The sequence below is a fragment of the Martes martes genome (genome assembly GCF_963455335.1).
Source record: "Martes martes genome assembly, chromosome: 3".
In the NCBI taxonomy this organism is placed as follows: Eukaryota; Metazoa; Chordata; class Mammalia; order Carnivora; family Mustelidae; genus Martes; species Martes martes.
Genome location: NC_137890.1, coordinates 62,011,653 through 62,036,103, shown reverse-complemented (window position 1 = coordinate 62,036,103; position 24,451 = coordinate 62,011,653). Strand labels below are relative to the sequence as shown.

Below are 24,451 nucleotides of genomic sequence, written 5' to 3'. Positions count from 1 at the left end.
CAAATATCATCCTCAATGGGAAAAAGCTTGCAGCCTTCCCATTGAGATCAGGAACACGACAAGGATGCCCACTCTCACCACTCTTGTTCAACATAGTATTAGAAGTCCTAGGTAGGTCACTTTTTATTAGAAATGAGGCTTCATTTAAGAGGCTAAGGACTATGTTAGGCCTACAAATAAATAATGTGTCAATCTATAAGAAGTTCTATACTGTCACCCTAATCCCAGTGTGTAACAGCCTTTTCTGGTAGAATTTATTTCAAATTCAGCTGCAGTTTAGAGGTACAGATCTCTTTGACCCCAACTCATTTCATGACTCTCAATTCCCTTCATCACCTGCTTACTCTTCCTGCTTCCTGGTTGCCTTTCCTGCCCCTCAGGCAGAGTCAGTGGCTAAAGACCTGAGGCAGAGGCTCCTTCCAGTTTGGTGGCAGGTTTAGAGCACCAGCCTCACATGGGGGCAGAGCTCTGGAGCGTGAGGGACAGATCCAGGATCCATCAGCTGCATCCTTTCTGCTGACTCCTCCTTCCTCCAAATAAATTTTCCTCCTCCCTTGCCCATTCTAGTAGAATCTCATCCACAATAGTCAAGGGTGGACAAATATGAACAAAACCAGGAATCAAAAAGACTCTCTCTAGAGCCTGTTCATCCTTTTTCCACCTCCGTTCAAAAGACCAAGAATATTACATAGAGAGGCTTACCATGAGAAGATGTTACAAACGGTATTGCGGGAAGTCTGTATGCCCATGTGTGATCCTGAGAGCAAACATCCCAAATCTCAGTGTGTATGTGTGTGTGTGTGTGTGTGTGTGTGTGTGTGTGTGTTTTGTGTGTGTAGAGATACATATTTATGTATGTATTCATCATAGCTCACACTACTTCGAAGAGTCCTTCAGTGGATGGGGCTGTCCATTCACTCTGGCCAGGGCTAAAGGATTAAAAACAGACACGGTAAGACATCACATGACTTCCAGACTTACTTTCTTAAGTTGAACTTATAAACTCACTGACACTTAGAAAGTTCACATGCAAATCAATTATTTGAAACCTAATCTCTCATTTGCCCTAGAAATGAAGACTTACGTGTTTGTAGTAAGTGTTATGGACCTAGCAAAAACACAGATGATTCAAGGATCAAGTACAGATCTTAACTACTGAGCCTGGCCAGTGTGGAACAGCCTATTATGGTGGAACTGATCTCAAATTCACCCTCAATTTGCAGGTATACCTCCTTCTTCCCCATCTAACTTCCTGCTTCTCCAGTCCCTCCTTCACCGCCTTTCACCTCCCATGCCTGCCTTCCCTGCCCTCAGATGGTGTCAAGTAACTGGCAGGTCTGAAACAGGGGCTCCCTCCACGTGACTGTGGCTTTGGGACAGTGGCTTCACATGGTGGCAAAGCTCTGGAGGGTGAAGGATCCAGGTTTGATTAGCTCCTTTCTTTCTGCTGATGGCTCCTCTGCCCCCTGCCTACTGCTACCTCCTCCTGTCTTAAATAGCATTCTGTCCCTTCTTCACCCAATCAAGGAAGTCTCGTACACAGGCATTCCGGAAATCTCTGAAAGGTTTTGGTTGGTAGTCACTAGGAGGAAGAAGGATCCTCCTATGACCTGTCCTCCTTTAACCCAACTGGAGCCAAAAAGGATAAACAGTTGCCTATAGGTGCTACATTGAAAAGATTCAGAAGGAGTCAAAGACATTGTATTGTCATGGGTGTTCCTAGGAATGCACTGGCAACTTCATCCCTTCCTCTCATTGTACTTATGTTTGTGTGTGTCTTTGTGGGTCTGTTTTAATATATAAATATTTTCAAACATGTCCATATAGATATATATTTATCTTTATTCACTTAGCTCACATTTTACTGGTGACTTCATAGCCATCTGACTTCAATTCAGGCACGGAAGTGCTAAAGGATTAGAGAGGCACATAGTCAGACACCACCTGTAATGCTAGACTGACTCCCCCCCCCATTTAAATAGCTGCAACTGCTCTCTACGTATGAACTGGTCAATCTTTAAAAATTCATGCATATATCATCTAATTTAACCTGGTAGGTCACTTTTTATTAGAAATGAGGCTTCATTTAAGAGGCTAAGGACTATGTTAGGCCTACAAATAAATAATGTGTCAATCTATAAGAAGTTCTATACTGTCACCCTAATCCCAGTGTGTAACAGCCTTTTCTGGTAGAATTTATTTCAAATTCAGCTGCAGTTTAGAGGTACAGATCTCTTTGACCCCAACTCATTTCATGACTCTCAATTCCCTTCATCACCTGCTTACTCTTCCTGCTTCCTGGTTGCCTTTCCTGCCCCTCAGGCAGGGTCAGTGGCTAAAGACCTGAGGCAGAGGCTCCTTCCAGTTTGGTGGCAGGTTTAGAGCACCAGCCTCACATGGGGGCAGAGCTCTGGAGCGTGAGGGACAGATCCAGGATCCATCAGCTGCATCCTTTCTGCTGACTCCTCCTTCCTCCAAATAAATTTTCCTCCTCCCTTGCCCATTCTAGTAGAATCTCAATAGTCAAGGGTAGACAAATATGAACAAAACCAGGAATCAAAAAGACTCTCTCTAGAGTCTGTTCATCCTTTTTCCACCTCCGTTCAAAAGACCAAGAATATTACATAGAGAGGCTTACCATGAGAAGATGTTACAAACGGTATTGCGGGAAGTCTGTATGCCCATGTGTGATCCTGAGAGCAAACATCCCAAATCTCAGTGTGTGTGTGTGTGTGTGTGTGTGTATTTGTGTGTGTAGAGATACATATTTATGTATGTATTCATCATAGCTCACACTACTTCGAAGAGTCCTTCAGTGGATGGGGCTGTCCATTCACTCTGGCCAGGGCTAAAGGATTAAAAACAGACACGGTAAGACATCACATGACTTCCAGACTTACTTTCTTAAGTTGAACTTATAAACTCACTGACACTTAGAAAGTTCACATGCAAATCAATTATTTGAAACCTAATCTCTCATTTGCCCTAGAAATGAAGACTTACGTGTTTGTAGTAAGTGTTATGGACCTAGCAAAAACACAGATGATTCAAGGATCAAGTACAGATCTTAACTACTGAGCCTGGCCAGTGTGGAACAGCCTATTATGGTGGAACTGATCTCAAATTCACCCTCAATTTGCAGGTATACCTCCTTCTTCCCCATCTAACTTCCTGCTTCTCCAGTCCCTCCTTCACCGCCTTTCACCTCCCATGCCTGCCTTCCCTGCCCTCAGATGGTGTCAAGTAACTGGCAGGTCTGAAACAGGGGCTCCCTCCACGTGACTGTGGCTTTGGGACAGTGGCTTCACATGGTGGCAAAGCTCTGGAGGGTGAAGGATCCAGGTTTGATTAGCTCCTTTCTTTCTGCTGATGGCTCCTCTGCCCCCTGCCTACTGCTACCTCCTCCTGTCTTAAATAGCATTCTGTCCCTTCTTCACCCAATCAAGGAAGTCTCGTACACAGGCATTCCGGAAATCTCTGAAAGGTTTTGGTTGGTAGTCACTAGGAGGAAGAAGGATCCTCCTATGACCTGTCCTCCTTTAACCCAACTGGAGCCAAAAAGGATAAACAGTTGCCTATAGGTGCTACATTGAAAAGATTCAGAAGGAGTCAAAGACATTGTATTGTCATGGGTGTTCCTAGGAATGCACTGGCAACTTCATCCCTTCCTCTCATTGTACTTATGTTTGTGTGTGTCTTTGTGGGTCTGTTTTAATATATAAATATTTTCAAACATGTCCATATAGATATATATTTATCTTTATTCACTTAGCTCACATTTTACTGGTGACTTCATAGCCATCTGACTTCAATTCAGGCACGGAAGTGCTAAAGGATTAAAGAGGCACATAGTCAGACACCACCTGTAATGCTAGACTGACTCCCCCCACCCCATTTAAATAGCTGCAACTGCTCTCTACGTATGAACTGGTCAATCTTTAAAAATTCATGCATATATCATCTAATTTAACCTGGTAGGTCACTTTTTATTAGAAATGAGGCTTCATTTAAGAGGCTAAGGACTATGTTAGGCCTACAAATAAATAATGTGTCAATCTATAAGAAGTTCTATACTGTCACCCTAATCCCAGTGTGTAACAGCCTTTTCTGGTAGAATTTATTTCAAATTCAGCTGCAGTTTAGAGGTACAGATCTCTTTGACCCCAACTCATTTCATGACTCTCAATTCCCTTCATCACCTGCTTACTCTTCCTGCTTCCTGGTTGCCTTTCCTGCCCCTCAGGCAGAGTCAGTGGCTAAAGACCTGAGGCAGAGGCTCCTTCCAGTTTGGTGGCAGGTTTAGAGCACCAGCCTCACATGGGGGCAGAGCTCTGGAGCGTGAGGGACAGATCCAGGATCCATCAGCTGCATCCTTTCTGCTGACTCCTCCTTCCTCCAAATAAATTTTCCTCCTCCCTTGCCCATTCTAGTAGAATCTCATCCACAATAGTCAAGGGTGGACAAATATGAACAAAACCAGGAATCAAAAAGACTCTCTCTAGAGCCTGTTCATCCTTTTTCCACCTCCGTTCAAAAGACCAAGAATATTACATAGAGAGGCTTACCATGAGAAGATGTTACAAACGGTATTGCGGGAAGTCTGTATGCCCATGTGTGATCCTGAGAGCAAACATCCCAAATCTCAGTGTGTATGTGTATGTGTGTGTGTGTGTGTCTGTGTGTGTGTGTGTGTGTTTTGTGTGTGTAGAGATACATATTTATGTATGTATTCATCATAGCTCACACTACTTTGAAGAGTCCTTCAGTGGATGGGGCTGTCCATTCACTCTGGCCAGGGCTAAAGGATTAAAAACAGACACGGTAAGACATCACATGACTTCCAGACTTACTTTCTTAAGTTGAACTTATAAACTCACTGACACTTAGAAAGTTCACATGCAAATCAATTATTTGAAACCTAATCTCTCATTTGCCCTAGAAATGAAGACTTACGTGTTTGTAGTAAGTGTTATGGACCTAGCAAAAACACAGATGATTCAAGGATCAAGTACAGATCTTAACTACTGAGCCTGGCCAGTGTGGAACAGCCTATTATGGTGGAACTGATCTCAAATTCACCCTCAATTTGCAGGTATACCTCCTTCTTCCCCATCTAACTTCCTGCTTCTCCAGTCCCTCCTTCACCGCCTTTCACCTCCCATGCCTGCCTTCCCTGCCCTCAGATGGTGTCAAGTAACTGGCAGGTCTGAAACAGGGGCTCCCTCCACGTGACTGTGGCTTTGGGACAGTGGCTTCACATGGTGGCAAAGCTCTGGAGGGTGAAGGATCCAGGTTTGATTAGCTCCTTTCTTTCTGCTGATGGCTCCTCTGCCCCCTGCCTACTGCTACCTCCTCCTGTCTTAAATAGCATTCTGTCCCTTCTTCACCCAATCAAGGAAGTCTCGTACACAGGCATTCCGGAAATCTCTGAAAGGTTTTGGTTGGTAGTCACTAGGAGGAAGAAGGATCCTCCTATGACCTGTCCTCCTTTAACCCAACTGGAGCCAAAAAGGATAAACAGTTGCCTATAGGTGCTACATTGAAAAGATTCAGAGTCAAAGACATTGTATTGTCATGGGTGTTCCTAGGAATGCATTGGCAACTTCATCCCTTCCTCTCATTGTACTTATGTTTGTGTGTGTCTTTGTGGGTCTGTTTTAATATATAAATATTTTCAAACATGTCCATATAGATATATATTTATCTTTATTCACTTAGCTCACATTTTACTGGTGACTTCATAGCCATCCGATTTCAATTCAGTCAGGGCAGTTCTTTTTTTTTTTTTTTTTTTTTTAAAGATTTTATTTATTTATTTGACAGACAGAGATCACAAGTAGGCAGAGAGGCAGGCAGAGAGAGAGGGAGAAGCAGGCTCCCCGCTGAGCAGAGAGCCCGATGTGGGGCTCGATCCCAGGACTCTGGGATCATGACCTGAGCCGAAGGCAGAGGCTTTAACCCACTGAGCCACCCAGGTGCCCCCAGTCAGGGCAGTTCTAAAGAACAAAGAGGCACATAGTCAGACACCATATTTAATTCTAGACTGACTTTTTTCTATTTAAATAGCTACAACTGCTGTATACATATGATCTGGTCAACCTTTAAAAATTCATGTATATACCACCTAAATGAACCTGGTAGGTCATTTTTTTTACAAATGGGGCTTTATTTAAGATGGTAATGATAGAGTTACGCTATCACCCTGCAATTGCACTACTGTGTATCTACCCCAAAGATACAGATGTAGTGAAAAGAAGACCCTTATGTACCCCAATGTTCATAGCAACCATGGCCCCAATTGCCAATCTGTGGAAAGAGCCAAGATGCCCTTCAACCGATGAATAGATAAAGAAGATATGATCCATATATACAATGGAGTATTATGCCTCCATCAGAAAGGATGAGTACCCAACCTTTGTATCAACATGGATGGGACTGGAGGAGAATATATTGAGTGAAATAAGTCAAGCAGAGAGAGTCAATTATCATATGTTTTCACTTAGTTGTGGAACATAAGGAATAATATGGAGGACATTAGGAGAAGGAAAGGAAAAGTGAATTGGGGGAAATAGGAGGGGGAGACAAAGCATGAGACACTGTGGACTCTGAGAAACAGAGGGTTTTGGACGGGAGGGGAGTGGAGGGTTAGGTGAGCCTGGTGGTGGACATTAAGGAGACCATGTATTGCATGGAGAACTGGGTGTGGTGTATAAACAATGAATATTGGAACACTGAAAAAATAAAATAAAAAGATGCTAATGACTATGTTAGGCCTACAAATAAATAATCCATCAATCCATAAGAAGTTCTATACTGTCATCCTAATCCCTATGTGTAACAGCCTTTTTTGTAGAAATTTTTTCAAATTCAATTTCAATTTGGAGGCACCCATCCCTCTTATTCATTTAAATTCCTAGTTCTCATGGCTTTCTCTCTTCTCCTTACTTTCATTAAGGGTTTGGCTGCTACTAAGGGAGACAAATGTACTCAAGCGAAGAAGCATCCCTCTTATGGCTTCCGCTCTTTTTCAACTAAATCTTAAGAAAAAAAGAAGAAGAAGAAGAAGATAGAAAGTTACCTACATATACTACAGCAAGAACTTAGAAGCAGTATTAAAGATACTCTATTGCCATGGATGCTCAAGAGTGACTATTACAAGTCTCAGTCTCTCTCTTTACTGTTCCATGTGTGTATGTATTGAGATTATACATATCATTTTAAATTTATGCATGCATAGCTCACATTCCAGTGGTGAAATCCTCATAGTTTTCCAATGTCAGTTCACTCTGGGCAGGGCTAAAGAATCAGAAAGGCACATAGACACCACATGTAATGTTAGACTGACTTTTTTCCATTTAAATACCTACAATTGTTCTATACTTATGAACCAGTCAATCTTTAAAAATTATTTACTTATCAACTAAATGAACCAGGTAGTTCATTCTTTATTAGAAATGAGGCTTTATATAAAAGATGCCAATGATTTAGGCCCATAAATAATGTATCAATTTATAAGAAGTTCTATACTGTCACCCTATTCCCAGTGTGTAATAGCCTTTTCTGGTAGAATCTACTTCAAATTCAGTTTCAGTTTGGAGGCACCCATCCCTCTTATCCATTTAAATTCCTGGTTCTCAGGGCTTTCTCTCTTCTCCTTACTTTCGTCTAAGGGTTTAGCTGCTACTAAAGGAGACAAACTTAGGGGAAAAGCATTTGTCTTATGAATTCTTTTATTCAACTAAATCTTAAAAAAAAAAAAAAAGACAGTTACATATATACACTACAGAGAAGACTCAGAAGCACTTTTGAAGACTCTCTATTGCCACGGATACTCCTGAGAGTGACTTTTACAAATCTCAGTCTCTCTCTTTATTGTTTCATGCGTGTATGTGTTGAGATTATATATATCATTTTAAATTTATGTATGCATATCTCACATTTCACTGGTAGATTCCTCATAGGTTTCCAAAGTCCACTCACTCTGGGCAGGGCTAAAGAATCAAAAAGGTACATTGTCAGACATCGGGTAATTCTAGATATACTTTTTCCATTCAAATAGTTACAACAGTCTATGATATGAACCGGCTGATTTTTAAAAATCCAAGTGCAGGGGCGCCTGGGTGGCTCAGTCGTTAAGCGTCTGCCTTCGGCTCAGGTCATGATCCCAGGGTCCTGGGATTGAGCCCCACATCCGGCTCACTGCTCCGCAGGGAGCCTGCTTCTCCGTCTCCCACTCCCTCTGCTGTGTTCCCTCTCTCGCTGTGTCTCTCTCTGTCAAATAAATAAAATCTTTAAAAAAAAAAAATAAATAAAAAAATAAAAATCCAAGTGCAAATAAGTAACCTGGAACTTGGTGTGTCAGTTTATTATTAGCAATGAGGTTTATATGGTAGTAATGATTATCTTATATCCATGAGTAGTTAACACATCAAGATTTAGGTGAAGTGTTCATTATTAACCTAATCCAATGTGTAACTACTTTTGGTGGTGGAATTTATTTCAATTCAACCTTAGTTTGTAGGTTTAGACATACATATCTCTTTGACCTCAACTAATTTTGTGATTGGTGATTCCCTCCATCACCTGCTTACTCTTCATGGAGGTGTTTTAGGGTCAAGCAACTAACAACCTGAGACAGAGGCTCCCTCCAGTATGATGGCAGATTTGGGTTTGGAGGATCAGCTTAATACAGCAGCAGAACTCCAGAGGGTCATAGACACAACCAGTGTATTACCTCCATTCTTTTCTGCTGAGGTCTCCATTTTTCTGTCCATTGCTGACTCCTCCTTATTTCAAATACCATTCTGTTCTTTCTTGGCCCACCCCAGTAGAGTTTCCTATATAGGCAATCTGATATTTTAAGGATTTGCCTGCTACTAACTAAGTAACAAACATACTTAGAGGAAGAAGCATCCCTTTCATGACTTGCTCCTCTTTTATTTAAGTGAATCTTTAAAAGATAAAGAGTTACCTACAGATGTAATTGTGAGAAGACTTAGAAACAGCTTTTTACTGTACTGCTTTGGATGCTCCTGAGAGTTAATTTCATAAATTTCAATCTTCATTTCTTCCTGTTGTATTGCTGTGTGTGTGCATGTGTATGAATGTATAAGTGTTTATGTTGATAAGAGTATGTATATGTATATATGTACTTATTACTTTACACACACACACACACACACACATATATATATATATATATATTTATGCTTTTCAATTTCACATTTCATGGCTGCCTTCCTCATAGGGTTCTGATGTTAATACGTAATGGTTTGGGCTAAAGGATTAGAAAGGTACATGGTCAGATACCACATGTAATTCTAGATTTACTTTTTTTGTCCAAACAATTGTAATTACTCTATGCTCATGAACTGGTTGATCTTTAAAAATTCATGTATTGGTAAATTGAACCTGATATATCATTTTTTGTATTAGAAATAAGGCTTTAGACTGCTGGGCAAGATGGTGGAATGTGAGGATCCTGTGCTCCCCTCATTCCATGGATACACCTAGATAACACCTACATCAGTATAGATAACCCCCCAAATAACCCAAGAGTGGCAGAACAGACTCCACACTCCTAAATGTAGAGAAGAGACAACATCAAAGAGGGTAGGAAGGGCAGAGACACAGTCAAGAACTAAATGGACCAACAGAACTCCCCACAGGGGTGAGGGATGTGGTGGACACAGAGAGAATAGCTCAGAAAACCCCACACCAGGCACCCCAGGCATGGGAAACAAGCACAGAGAAGACAAACTGCCATAACATTGGGCTTTGAAAGCCGGAGGGGAGCAACTTCACTAGTTCTTACAATCAGTGGTACTCAATGCCTGGAACTTTAAAAATCAGTGGGCTCAGCTCTGGGAGAGCTGGAGGACAATATGAAACTAAGTACCTGCTCTTAAAGAGACGCACAACAAACAGCTCCCCAAGATAGAACATTGACACAACAATTTGAAAAACACCTGGGGTACAAAGGAAGGAGATTAATTTACTAATCTGAGAGCATGTTCTGGAGGGGGAGGGAAACTTTGGGAAACATCTCCAAGAACAAAAGTGCTGGCAGGTGTCATTTCCCTCCCCAACCTCTCAGCCAAGTTATGTAGATACTTGTGGTAACTGGTGCAGCACACTCTCCACTTAGCTTACTAACAGTGTATTCTGCACCCCTGTTCTCCTGCTGACATGTCCCTACAACCCCAGACTGGGCAGGAGTTTTCCATGAGTGGCTGCAAGTCTCTTTCCGTACTGGATCACTGTAGACCAAGCACCCCTCTCTCATAGCAGAGAGACCCATAGCAGGAGATCTTCCAAAGCTGTGTCACAAGCAGTATGCCAGCATCCCTAACAGGGGCCAGTGCCACTCCAAAGTGACCCATGCCCTGGCGTAAGGGAAAAATAATCATACACACCAGTTCAACTGTAGACCCAACAGTGAGTAGGGGACAAACATCTGGTCTAACTGCAGGCCCTGCCCACCAACAAAAGCTTCTCAGGGCACAACAAGTGAGAGTGCCCTGCAGTGACAAATGGCAAACAGTCTGACTCAACTCAAGCTGGAGGTGGCCCCAGACTGGCCCACTAAAACACAGGGAACAAACCCTGCCCATAATAGGCAAAGAGAGCCATTGCTAATGATTGGACTGAAGGCAAGCAAAGCTCAGCTGCAACAGGAGGACACACACAACACACATAGAAGAAACTCCTGAAGTGCCAGGTTCTGTTGAACAGGGGACTGCACTGTAGCACACCACTGGAACTCTTCTTTCAAGAGCAGGAGATGTAGCTACTTTCCCAACACATGGAAACAGACACAGAGTTAGACAAATGAAAAGACAGAGGAATATGTCCCAAATGAAAAAAACAGGACAAAAATCACAGCAAGAGACCTAACAAAATGGAGATAAGTAACATGCTTGGTAGAGAATTTAAAGTAATGGTCATAAACCTACTCATTGGACTTGAGAAAAGAGTGTAGAACTTGAGTGGGAACTTCAACAGAGAGAAAGAAATCATTAAAAAGAACCAATCAAAATGAAAAATTTAGTAACTGAGATTAAAAATACATTGGAGGGAATGAGTACTAGAAGCAGAAAAATGAATCAGTAACCTAGAGGACAAAGTAATGCAAAGCAATCAAGCTGAAAATGAGAAAGGAAAAAAAAATAATAATGAGAATATATTAAGAGAACTCAGTGCCATCATCAAGCATAATAAGATTCACATTATAGGGATTCCACAAGAAGATGAGAGATAAAATGGGGCAGAAAATTTATTTGAAGAAATAAAGTGGAAAACTTCCCTAACCTGGGGGAAGAAACAGAAATCTGGATCCAGGAGGCAGAGAGACCCAAACAATATCAACCCAAGGAGGTCTACACCAAGGCACATAGTAATTAGGATGGCAAAAAAAATTGTGATAAAGAGATAATTTTTTTAAAGATTTATTTGAGAGAGAGTGCACGCACAAGCAAGCAGAGCAGCAGGCAGGGGGAGAGGGAGAAGCAGGCTCCCCTCTAAGCAGAGAGCCCTATGTGGTGCTCAGTCCCAGGATCCTGAGATCATGACCTGAGACAAAGGCAGACATTTAACCAACTGAGCCACCCAGGTGCCCTAAAGAGAGAATTTTTAAAGCAGAAAGAGAAAAGTAAACAGTTACATACAAAAGAAACCCCATAAACCTATTAACTGATTTTTCAGCAGAAATTTTGCAGGTTGAAGGGAGTGGTCAATATATTCAAAGTGCTGAAAGAAAAAAACTTGCAACCAAGAGTACTCTATCCAGCAAGGTTATCATTCAGACAGAAGGAGAAATCAAGAGTTTCCCTAAACAAACAAAACTTAAACCAATTCATCATCAGTAAACCAACCTTACAAGAAATTTAAAGCTGACTCTAAGTGAAAAGAAGAGATCATAGGCAGGAGTAAGAAAATAGGAAGCACAAAAGCAGTAACACTCAATCTATAAAAATCAGTCAAGGGATTCACAAAAGATGTAAAGTATGACACCATCTAAAATGTGGGGGGAGGAGTAAAAATTTAGTGCTTTTAGAATGGGTTCAAATTTATTTTATTATGCCATGTTAGTCACCACACAGTACGTCATTCATTGTTTTTTCACCACACCCAGTGCTCCATGTAATCCATGCCCTCCCTAATACCCACCACCTGGTTCCCCTAACCTCCCACCCCCTGCCCCTTCAAAACCCTCAGGTTGTTTTTCAGAGTCATTAGTTTTTGATACAGTGTTCATGATTCATTATTTACGTATAACACCCAGTACTCCATGCAATCCCTGCCCTCCTTAACACCCATCACCAGGCTCACCCATTCCCCCACCCCCTCCCTTCTAAAACTCTCAGGTTGTTTACCAGAGTCCATGGTCTTTCATGATTCATCTCCCCCTCTGATTTCTCCCCTTCATTTTTCTCTTCTTTCTCTTAATGTCCTCCATGCTATTCCTTATGTTCCACAAATAATTGAAATGATATGATAATTGACTTTCTCTGCTCGACTTATTTCACTCAGCATAATGTCCTCCAGTCCCATCCATGTTGTGTAAAAGTTGGGTATTCATCCTTTCTGACAGTTGAGTATTTAAGCAACCATCAACTTAATATAGGCTGCTATATGCATAAGATATTATATGTAAACCTAATGGAGCCACAAATCAAAAATAAGAAATAGATATGTAAAAAAATAAAGAGAGGAATTCAAGTATATCACTAAAGAAAGCCAACGAACCATGACAGAAAAGAGGAAAAGAAACAGAGGAACTATAAAAACAACCATAAAACAAGTAACAAAATGGCAGTAAGTACATACCTACCAATAATTACTTTGAACGTAAAAAGACTAAATGCTTCAGTCAAAAGATGTAGGTGATGGAATGGATTTAAAAAAAAAAAAAGCAAGACTCATTTATTTGCTGCCTGTAAGAGACACACGTCAGAACTAAAAACACATGCAGATTCAAAGTAAAGGGATGCAAAAGCGTCTATCACACACATGGAAGTGGAATCAAAGCTAGGATAGAAATACTTATACCAGACAAAATAGATGTTCAAACAAGGAGTGTAACAAGGGACAAAGAAGGACACTATATAATAATCATAAAGGGAACAATTCAACAAGAAGTTATAATAATTGCAAATATATATGCATCCAACATGGGAGCACCCAAATACACAAAGCTATTCATAACAAACTTAAAATAATTGATAGTAATCATTCATAGTAATACAATAACAGTGTATGTGTATGTGTGTATGTATGTATGTGTATATATATGTATGCATGTATATATACATGTATGTATGTATACATATATGTATATATGTATGTATGTGTGTGTGTGTGTGTATATCCACTTACATGAAGGACAGATCATCCCAACAGGGAATCAACAAGGAAACAGTGGTTTTATTTTGTTTTTAACATATATATGTATATAAATGGAGCACAAAAGGGGGTCGGACAAAAGGAGAGAGAGAATCTCAAGCAGACTCCATGCTGAACATGGAGTTCAATGCAGGGCTCAATCTCACAACCTGAGATCATGACTTGAGCCAAAATGAAGTTGGATACTTAACTGACTCAGCCACCCAGGCACCCTGGAAACAGTGGCTTTAAATGACACATTGGACCAGATGGATCTAACAGATATATTCAGAATATTTCATCTTAAAACAGCAGAATACATCTTCTTCTCAATTGCACATGCAACATTCTCCAGAATCAATCATAGTTTAGGCCATAAAACAGGTCTCAACAAATTAAAAAGGACTGAACGCATACCATGCATCTCTTCTGACCACAACACTATGAAACTAGAGATCAACCACAAGAAGAAATCTGGAAAGAACACAAATACATGGAGATTAAATAACACGTTACTAAACAATGAATGGGTCAAACAAAAAAAAAAAATCAAAAAAGACATCAAAAAAACATGGAGACAAATGAAAACAAGAATACAATGGTCCAAAATCTTTGGGATGAAACAAAAACAGTTCTAAGAGAGAAGTTTGATGCAATAAAGGGCTACCTCAAGAAGCAAGAAAAGTCTCAAACAACCCAGCCTGACATCTAAAGGAGCTGGAAAAACAACACAACCCCAAACCAGTAGAAGGAAGGAAGTAATAAAGATTAGAACAGAAATAAACAAAACAGAAACTAAAAATAAATGAAACAGATCAATGAAACCTGGAGCTCTTTTTTTTTTTTTTAAAGATCAACAAAATTAATAAAATCAATAAACCTTTAGTTTAACTCATTAAAAAAAAACAAAGAAAAAGAGAGAAAGGACTCAAAATAGGAAATAAAAGATGAAAAATACCACAGAAATACAAAGGATTTTTAATATTATGAAAAATTACAAGTTGGACAACCCAGAAAAATTGGATCTATTCTTAGAACATATAATCTTCCAAAACTGAATCAGAAATAAATAGAAAATTGGAATAGACTAATTATCAGCAATGAAACTGACACAATAATCAAAATCCTTCAACAAACAGAAGTCCAGGACCATATATCTTCACAGGTGACTCCAATGAAACATGAAAGAAGAACTAATAACTATTCTCCTTAAACTATTCCAAAAAAAGAAGGGAAGAAAAGCTTTCAAATTCATTTTAGAAGGCCATCCATGATACCAAAACCAGATAAAGAGACCACAAAAAAAAAAAGAAGAAGAAGAAGAACTACAGGCCAATATCTCTGATGAACACAGATGCAAAAACCCTAAACAAAATATTAGCAAACTGAATGCAACAATACATTAATAAAATTATTCATCTCAATCAATGTTGTTTCCTCTAGGTCTGCAAAAGCAGTCCAATATTTGCAAATCAATGTGATATACAAGAGAAAGAATAAAAACCATATGGATTATTTCCATATATGCAGAAAAAGCATTTGACAAAGTACAACACCCATTCATGATTAAAACCCTCAACAAAGTAGGTTTAGGGGGAACATACTTCAATATAATAGAAACCATATATGAAAAACCCATAGCTAACATCATACTCAATGATAAAAAACAGTTTTCCCCTAAGATCAAGAACAAGACAATGAAGTTCTTACCACTTTTTCAACAGAGTACTGAAGTCCTAGCCACTGTAATTAGACAAGAAAAAGAAATAAAAGCATCCTAACTCATAAGGAATCACAAGGAAGAAGTTAAACTGTTGTTATTTGCAGATGACATGATACTATATATAGAAACCCTAAAATTTCCAACAAGAAACCACAAGAATTGATATATAACGTCATTAAGTTTGCAGGACACAAAATCAATATACAGAAATCCACTGTATTTCTGTACACTAATAATGAAGTAGCAAAAAGATAAAGAAAACAGTCCCATTTGCAATAGCACCAAAAAAGTAGTTAGAAATACTTAACTAAGGAGACAGAAGACCTATATTCTGGAAACTATAAAACACTGGTAAAAGAAATGGAAGATTACACAAATGGAAAAATATTCCATGCTCAGGGGTTGGGAGAATACTGTTAAAATAATACCCAAAGCAACCTACAAACTCAATGCAATTCCTATGAAATTACCAGTGTTTTTCACAGAACTAGAACAAAGAATCTTAAAATTCATGTGGACCACAAAATACCCACATATAGCCAAAGCAACCTTGAAAAAGAATAAAACTGGAGGTATCACAATCCCGGATTTGAAGATAAACCACAAAGCTATAGTAATCAAAAGAGTACAGTACTGGCATAAAAATAGACACATAGATCAGAGAGGCCAGATATAAACTCATGATTATATAGTCAAATTAATCTTCAACAAGGCGGCAAGAATATGGAAGGGGAAAAGAATAGTCTCTTCAAGAAATGGTGTTTGGAAAACTTGACAATTAGCTGCAAAAGAATGAAACTGGATCAATTTCTTACTCCATACACAAAAATAAACTCAAAATGGATAAAGGACCTGAATGTGAGATCTAAAATAATAAAAAGGGTACAGGCAGTAATTTTTTACGTTAGCTGTAGCAAAATCTTTCTAGATATGTTCTCTTGAGGCAAGGGAAACAAAAGCAAAAATAAACTGTTGGGTCTACATCAAAATAAAAAGTTTCTGCACAGCAAAGGAAACAACCAAAACTAAAAGACAACCACTGAATGGGAGAAAATATTTGCAAGTGACATATCCAATAAAGCATTAGTATCCAAAATGTATAAAGAACTTCTACAGCCCAACACCAAAAACCAAATAATCCAATTAAAAAATGGGCAGAAGTCATGAACAGACATTTCTCCAAAGAAGATATCCAGATGGCCAACAGGCATATGAAAAGATGCTCAACATCACTCATCATCAGGGAAATGCAAATCAAAACTACAATGAGATATCATCTCACACTTCTCAGAATGGCTAAAACTGAACTGCCCATTGATAGATGAATGGATAAAGAAGATGTGGTATGCATGTATATATGTAGACACACATATACACACACTCACCAATGAATATTAGTCATAGAAAATAGTGAAATTTTGACATTTGCAACCTGGATGGATCTAGAGAGTATAATGTTAAGTGAAATAAGTCAGAGAAAGACAAATACCATATAATTTCACTCATATGTAGAACTGAAAAAACAAAACAAAGAAAAAGAAACAAAAAACCCAAACTTTTTTATTTTTTAAATTTCATTATGTTATATGTCACCATACAGTTCACCATCGGTTTTTGATGTAGTGTTCCATGATTCATTGTTCATGTATAATATCCAGTGCTCCATGCAATATATGCCCTCCTTAATAGAACCCAAACTTTTTAAAAAATTCTATTTAAATTCAGTTAACATTAGCTAGAGTTCAGTGGTTCATCAGTTGCATGTAACACCCGGTGCTCATTATATCACGTGCCCTCCTTAATGCCCATCACTCAGTTACCCCATCCCCTCACCCACATCCCCTCCAGCAACCCTCAGTTTGTTCCCTATAGTTAAGAGTTTCTTATGGTCTGTCTCCCTCTCTGATTTCATCTTATTCTTCCCTCCCTTCACCTATAATCTGTTTTGTTTCTTAAATTCCACATATGCATGAAATCATCATTGTCTTTCTCTGATTGACTTATTTTGCTCAGCATAATACCCTCTAGTCCCATCAATGTCATTGCAAATGGAAGATTTCATTTGTTGATGGCTGAGTAATATTCCACTGTATATATCTACTACATCTTCTTTATCCATTCCTTTGTAGATGGACATGAAAACAGTACTCAACATCACTGGATATCAGGGAAATAAAAATCAAAACCACAATGAGATACCACCTCACACCAGTCAGAATGGCTAAAATTAACAAGTCAGAAAACAACAAACATTAGCAAGGATGTGGAGAAATGCATCCATTTCTTTCATCAGTGTTTTATAGTTTCTCCACAAGGATGTGGAGAAATTCTCACTGTTGGTGAGAATGCAAGCTAGTACAGCCACTCTGGAAGATAGTATGGAGGTTCCTCAAAAAGTCAGAAAAACAAAAGACTCTTTACTAGGTTACCCGGGGTGGGGGGGATGGGTGAAACAGATGAAAGAGGACTAAGAGCACACTTACGGTGACAAATATTGAGCAATGTATAAAATTGCTGAATCCCCATTGTACATTTGAAACTAATATAATTCTGTATGTTACTTATACTGGAATTAAAATTTTTTTAAAGGAATAAGATTTCATATGGTGGTGACTGATATCTTAAAATTGTAAAAACAGTAAGCATCAAGGTTTAAGTAATTTAAGTTCTTTTTTTTCTGTTTTTTTATTTTTCTCTTACATAATTTAAGTTCTTTATCTGTCCCTAATCCCAAAATATATATGCCGTTGGTGGTGGCATTTATTTCACTTTAACTTCAGTTTATAGTGTACACGTCCCTCTTATTCCATCTAAATTCCTGATTTGCAAGTCCTTCTATCACCTTCTTACTTTCACCCATCGTGGTCATCTTTCCTGCCTCTTAGACAGGGTCAAGTAATGCAGGTCTGAGGCAGTGGCTCTATCCACCATGATAGTGGATTTGAGCTTCAGGCCTATCTCACATAAGCTCTGGAGGCTATGGGGTAGACACAGTATCTGTTAGTTCCATTATTCCCTACTAGGGCCTCTTCTGTTCCCAGTCTACTGACATTATTCTTCTGGCTCTAAATAGGACTCTCTCCTAACTTGTCATATATTATGTTGTAATCCTATCCCTTGTAACTCAGCATGTGACCTTTTTGGAAATAGGGTTGCTGTAGGTGTAATTAAGACACAGTCAAACTGGTTTAGGCTGGGCTCTGAATCCAGTATAATTGGTGTCCTAATACAAAGGAAAAATGTAGACACAAACACACATACTTCACCTATGTAGAGATTAAGGTAGAGATTGGAGCAATGATTCTACATACGATGGAACAGCAGAGATTGACAGCAATCACCAGAAGCTAGGAGAGGGGCATGGAATAGATTCTTGCTCACAGCCCTCAAAAGGAAACAATCCTACTGACACCCTGATATCAACTTCTAGCCTCTAAGACTGAGACAATGAATTTCTGCTGTTTTAAACCATTCAGTTTTGTGATATTTTGTTACAGCAGCCCTAGAAAACCAATACAGCCCATTCTAGTAGAATCTCATACAACAATCTGATAGTTTTCTAAGAGTTTTGGCTTCTGGTAACTCAGATAGGAAGACCTAAGTTTCTATCAGATCTAACTAGATCTATCTGATCTAGTTTCCACCAAACTAGATAAAAAATATGTTACATAAAGAAGTGGAGACTGCCAACATTTTAGAGTGTCCAAAAAACTGCGTTGAATATCTCTGGTGTATCTTTACACATGTTTATCTCACCTTTTATTGGTGACTTCCTTATCAGTTGCTGAGGTCAATTCATTCTGATCAGAACTAAAGCATAAAATGAATCTAATCAAACATCTTACATACTTTTTTCATTCAAATAAGCTTCAATTTATCTACAAATCATAATGTGGTTGAACACTAAAAAATTCTCATGTAATTTGGCTATATGGAAAGAAGTATTTCATTTTCCCCTAGAAATGCAGCTTTATATGGTAGAAATAAAATTCTTAGACCTGTAAAAGAATCCTTAATGGATCAAGAGTGATTTTAAAACATTTCTTGACTACTGAACCTAACTCCAATATGTATCTGCTTTTGCACTTGCATCTATTTCAAATTCAGCTATAGTTTGTAGGTACCTATCCTTCTTATGCCATCTAATTTTCTGATTCCAAGTCCCTCTACCACCTCTTTACTCTTCATGCTTCATGGATGTTTTCCTTGTTCCTCAGATATGGCCAGCTAACTTCAGGGCTGGGGCTGGGACTCCATCCAATATGATGGCGGGTTTGGGTTTAGGGCAACTAGCCTCACATGGTGGTAGAGTTCTGAAGGGTGATGGAAAGATCTTGGGTCTATTAATTCCTTTATTTTCTGCTGAGGGCTCCTCTGCTCCCTGTCCACTGCTATTGCCTTTTTGCTTCCAAGTGTATTCTCCCCTCCCTTGGACTACATAAGTAGAATGTCATATACAGACACTCGGATAGTTTCCCAAGCATTTTGAGGGGTAATCCCTTAAGGTCACAAACAGGCCCAGAATAAATGTTCCCTCACTTTGATTTGTTCCTCTTTTCCCATCTAGATCCCAAACAAAATAACAAAAAAGAGTTATATACAGAAGCTGACAGGCTATCTGAATAAGCTGTATCACCACTGATGTTTCCAAGTCATTATCCCACTCAGATAACAGAAAATCAACTCACCTATTGTTGATATTATGGCCAGAAGACATTGAAGAGGGCACTGGAACGTTGTCATTTCTGCCAGAGGGATAAAATACACAAAAAATAAAGTCAGACAATGTGGAAGGAAATAATGCTTTTTCCTGAGGAGAGGTGACAGAACCTGAAGCAACAGCTTTGAATTACCACAGTGTAAGCCAGCCTCTGGGGTGAGTGCATGTGTGTCCATGTGTGTGCATGTGTGGGCACATGCATATGCATGTGCATATTTACTGGAAATAGTAAGAAGCAAGTAAGAGAAAAGTTTCAATAATGATTAAATTAGCCTTGTTCTTTCCCAATTTTTCTACCATTCTGTTAACTGTTGAATAAATTTGGGAAGAGAGAGATGGAGACATGACAGTGTAAGGATGGGGAGGTAGATCCAGGTAACAGTTGTTGAAAGGATATAGAGAGAATGGAAGGAAAATGCCAGAACAATGAGAATTTCAATGGCAAGTCCAGTCCCTAGTCACTATTTGGGAGGGCAGAAAGAAGTAGCTAGATTAGGATCTACCTAAACTCTGTTTACAGAAGTTTCTAAACTGAAAGTAGAGCACATCATCAGAATGACTTTTCTTCCCATTAATCCTTTAAAAACTTTTTTATTAATATTTTATATTATTAACATTATATTAGTTTCAAGTGTACAACATAATGACTTGATATTTGTATATATTACAAAATCATCACCACAATAAGTCTATTAACATCTGTCACCATACTTAGCAGAATTTTTTCTTGTGATGAGGACTTTCAAGATTTACTCTCCTAGCAACTTTCATATATTCAATCCCGTATTATTAACTATAGTCATTGTGTTGTATATTACATCACATAACCTATTTTATAACTAGAAATTTGTACCTCTGGACCCCCATCACCCAAGTGGGAGAAACTTTGAGTGAACTCAAATACAGGGTAGTGGAATTCATCTAGTCAGAGAGCAAAAAGAGAAGAGAATAAAAAAGACTGAAGATGAAGCAAAATCGAAAATCTTAGGGGCAAGGAAAAGCAGTACTAAAAAGAAAATAAATGCAATCTGTGCCCTCCCTATACCCACCACCTGGTTCCCCCACCCTCCCACCCCGCCCCTTCAAAACCCTCAGGTTGTTTTTCAGAGTCCATAGTCTCTCATGGTTCACCTCCCCTTCCAATTTCCCTCAACTCCCTTCTCCTCTCCATCTCCCCTTGTCCTCTATATTATTTGTTATGCTCCACCAATAAGTGAAACCATATGATAATTGACTCTCTCTGTTTGACTTATTTCACTTAGCATAATCTCTTCCAGTCCCGTCCATGTTGATACAAACACGCCAATATTCACAGCAGCAAGGGCCACAACTGCCAAACTGTGGAAAGAGCCAAGATGCCGTTCAACGGACTTAATGGATAAAGAAGATGTGGTCCATATATACAATGGAGTATTATGTCTCCATCAGAAAGGATGAATACCCAACTTTTGTATCAAAGCCAAACTTTTCTGAACTTAGTTAGAAGTTGTCTTCAGGGGCGCCTGGGTGGCTCAGTGGGTTAAAGCCTCTGCCTTCGGCTCAGGTCATGATCCCGGGGTCCTGGGATCGAGCCCCGCATCGGGCTCTCTGCTCGGCGGAGAGCCTGCTTCCTCCTCTCTCTCTGCCTACTTGCGATCTTTGTCTGTCAAATAAATAAATAAAATCTTTAAAAAAAAAAAAAAAAAAAGAAGTTGTCTTCAATTTGTAAACTGGTTGAATTCTAAAAAAAAAAAAAACACCTTTGTAAATTAGTTATTTGGAAACCAGTATTTCAATTTTCCTTAGAAATGGGGTTTTAGAGGGGGGAGGGGTCAAGACGGCAGAGAAGTAGCAGGCTGAGACGACATCGGGTAGCAGGAGCTTATCTAACCATTGTGAACACCTACAAATCCAACGGGAAATCGAAGAGAAGAAGAGCAACAATTCTAGAAACAGAAAATTGATCACTTTCTGAAAGGTAGGACCTGTGGAGAAGTGAATCCAAAGCGACGGGAAGATAGACCCCCGGGGGGAGGGGCCGGCTCCCCGGCAAGCGGTGGAGCAACAGAGCACAAAATCGGGACTTTTAAAAGTCGGCTCCACTGGGAGACATCGCTCCAGAGGCTAAACCAGGGGGAAACCAAGGCGGGGTCAGCATAACCCCAGGTCCCGTAGGGTCACAGAAGAACTGGGGGTGTCTGAGTGCCGCAGAGCTTGCAGGTATTAGAGCGGGGAAGCCGGCTACAGCGACAAAGCCGAAGAGTGAGCTCTAAGCCCGGGGTTACCTTGTGCCGGTCGCAGCCTGGGTGGGCTCGGAGCGCGGCCAGAGGCTGCGGAGACGGAAGCGACCCGACGCTTTTCTCCAGCTCCAGTAATTGACTGCTTTCCTCAAGGTGCGACCGCAGGCCAGGGAGGCAGGGCGGTTGGGCGCTTTGCTCTGAGAGCGCACTGAGGAGTGGAACCCCAAGCTCTCGGCTCCTCCAGGCCGAGAGATTGGGAGGCCGCCATCTTCATTCCCGTCCTCCGGAACTCTACAGAAAGCGCTCAGGGAACAAAAGCTCCCGAAAACAAACCTGAGCGGATTACTTAGCCTGGACCCTGGCAAGGGCGGTGCAATCCTGCGGCAAAGACACTTGAGAATCACTACAACAGGCCCCTCCTCCAGAAGATCAACAAGAAACACATCCAAAACCAACTTCAGTCACCAAGAACACCGGAATTCCACAGCAGGAGAAAGCAAATCTTACCTGGACAAAATGACAAGGCGGAAAAACTCACCTCAAAAAAAAGAACAAGAGGCTGTACCGAAGGCTGGGGACCTAATCAATACGGACATTGGTAACATAACAGATGTAGAGTTCAGAATGACAATTCTCAAGGTTCTAGCCGGGCTCGAAAAAGGCATAGAAGATATTAGAGAAACCCTCTCTGGAGAGATAAAAGCCCTTTCTGGAAAAATAAAAGAATTAAAATCTAACCAAGTTGAAATAAAAAAAGCTATTAATGAGGTGCAATAAAAAATGGAAGCTCTCACTGCTAGGATAAATGAGGCAGAAGAAAGAATTAGTAACATAGAAGACCAAATGACAGAGAATAAAGAAGCTGAGCAAAAGAGAGACAAACAAATACTGGACCACGAGGAGAGAATTCGAGAGATAAGCGACACCATAAGACGACACAACATTAGAATAATTGGGATTCCAGAAGAAGAAGAGAGAGAGAGGGGAGCAGAAGGTATATTGGAGACAATTATTGGAGAGAATTTCCCTAATATGGCAAAGGGAACAAACATCAAAATCCAGGAGATGCTAAGAATGCCCCTCAAAATCAACAAAAATAGGTCCACACCTCGTCACCTGATAGTAAAATTTACAAGTCTTAGAGACAAAGAGAAAATCCTGAAAGCAGCCCGGGAAAAGAAGTCTGTAACATACAGGGGTAAAAACATTAGATTGGCAGCAGACCTATCCACAGAGACCTGGCAGGCCAGAAAGAACTGGCATGATATATTCAGAGCACTAAACGAGAAAAACATGCAGCCAAGAATACTATATCCGGCTAGGCTATCATTGAAACTAGAAGGAGAGATAAAGAGCTTCCAGGACAAACAAAAGCTGAAAGAATTTGCAAACACCAAACCAGCTCTACAGGAAATATTGAAAGGGGTCCTCTAAGCAAAGAGACACCCTGAAAGTAGTAGATCAGAAAGAAACAGAGACAATATACAGGAACAGTCCCCTTACAGGCAATACAATGGCACTAAATTCCTATCTCTCAATAGTTACCCTGAATGTTAATGGGCTCAATGCCCCAATCAAAAGACACAGGGTATCGGAATGGATAAAAAACCAAAACCCATCCATATGCTGCCTACAAGAAACTCATTTTAGACCCGAAGACACCTCCAGATTTAAGGTGAGGGGGTGGAAAACAATGTACCATGCTAATGGACATCAGAAGAAAGCTGGGGTGGCAATCCTTATATCAGATCAATTAGATTTTAAGCCAAGGACTATAATAAGAGATGAGGAAGGACACTATATCCTACTCAAAGGGTCTGTCCAACAAGAAGACCTAACAATCTTAAATATCTATGCCCCTAACATGGGAGCAGCCAACTATATAAACCAATTAATAACAAAACCAAAGAAATACATCGACAGTAATACAATAATAGCAGGGGACTTTAACACTCCCCTCACTGAAATGGACAGATCATCTAAGCAAAAGATCAACAAGGAAATAAAGGCCTTAAATGACACACTGGACCAGATGGACATCACAGATATATTCAGAACATTCCATCCCAAAGCAACAGAATATGCATTCTTCTCTAGTGCACATGGAACATTCTCCAGAATAGACCACATCCTGGGTCATAAATCAGGTCTCAACCGGTATCAAAAGATCGAGATCATTCCCTGCATATTTTCAGACCACAATGCTCTGAAGCTCGAACTCAATCACAAGAGGAAATTTGGAAAGAACGCAAATACATGGAGACTAAACAGCATCCTTCTAAAAAATGAATGGGTCAACCAGGAAATTAAAGAAGAATTGAAAAAATTCATGGAAACCAATGATAATGAAAACACAACGGTTCAAAATCTGTGGGACACAACAAAGGCAGTCCTGAGAGGAAAATA

General features: G+C 39.8%; 1 protein-coding gene across 1 annotated transcript in view; it reads right to left on the bottom strand.

Annotated features, from left to right (window-relative positions):
- LOC308340231 (phosphatidylinositol 3,4,5-trisphosphate 3-phosphatase TPTE2-like) overlaps window positions 1-24,451 on the bottom strand; it is a gene marked incomplete at both ends in the record, with an annotated part of 171,615 nt that overhangs the window by 135,396 nt on the left and 11,768 nt on the right. The window contains 2 exons of the mRNA XM_080799391.1: window positions 18,863-18,916; window positions 19,795-19,851. Coding sequence (XP_080655517.1) covers window positions 18,863-18,916; window positions 19,795-19,851 — 111 coding nt within the window. The remainder of the gene's footprint in view (window positions 1-18,862; window positions 18,917-19,794; window positions 19,852-24,451) is intronic.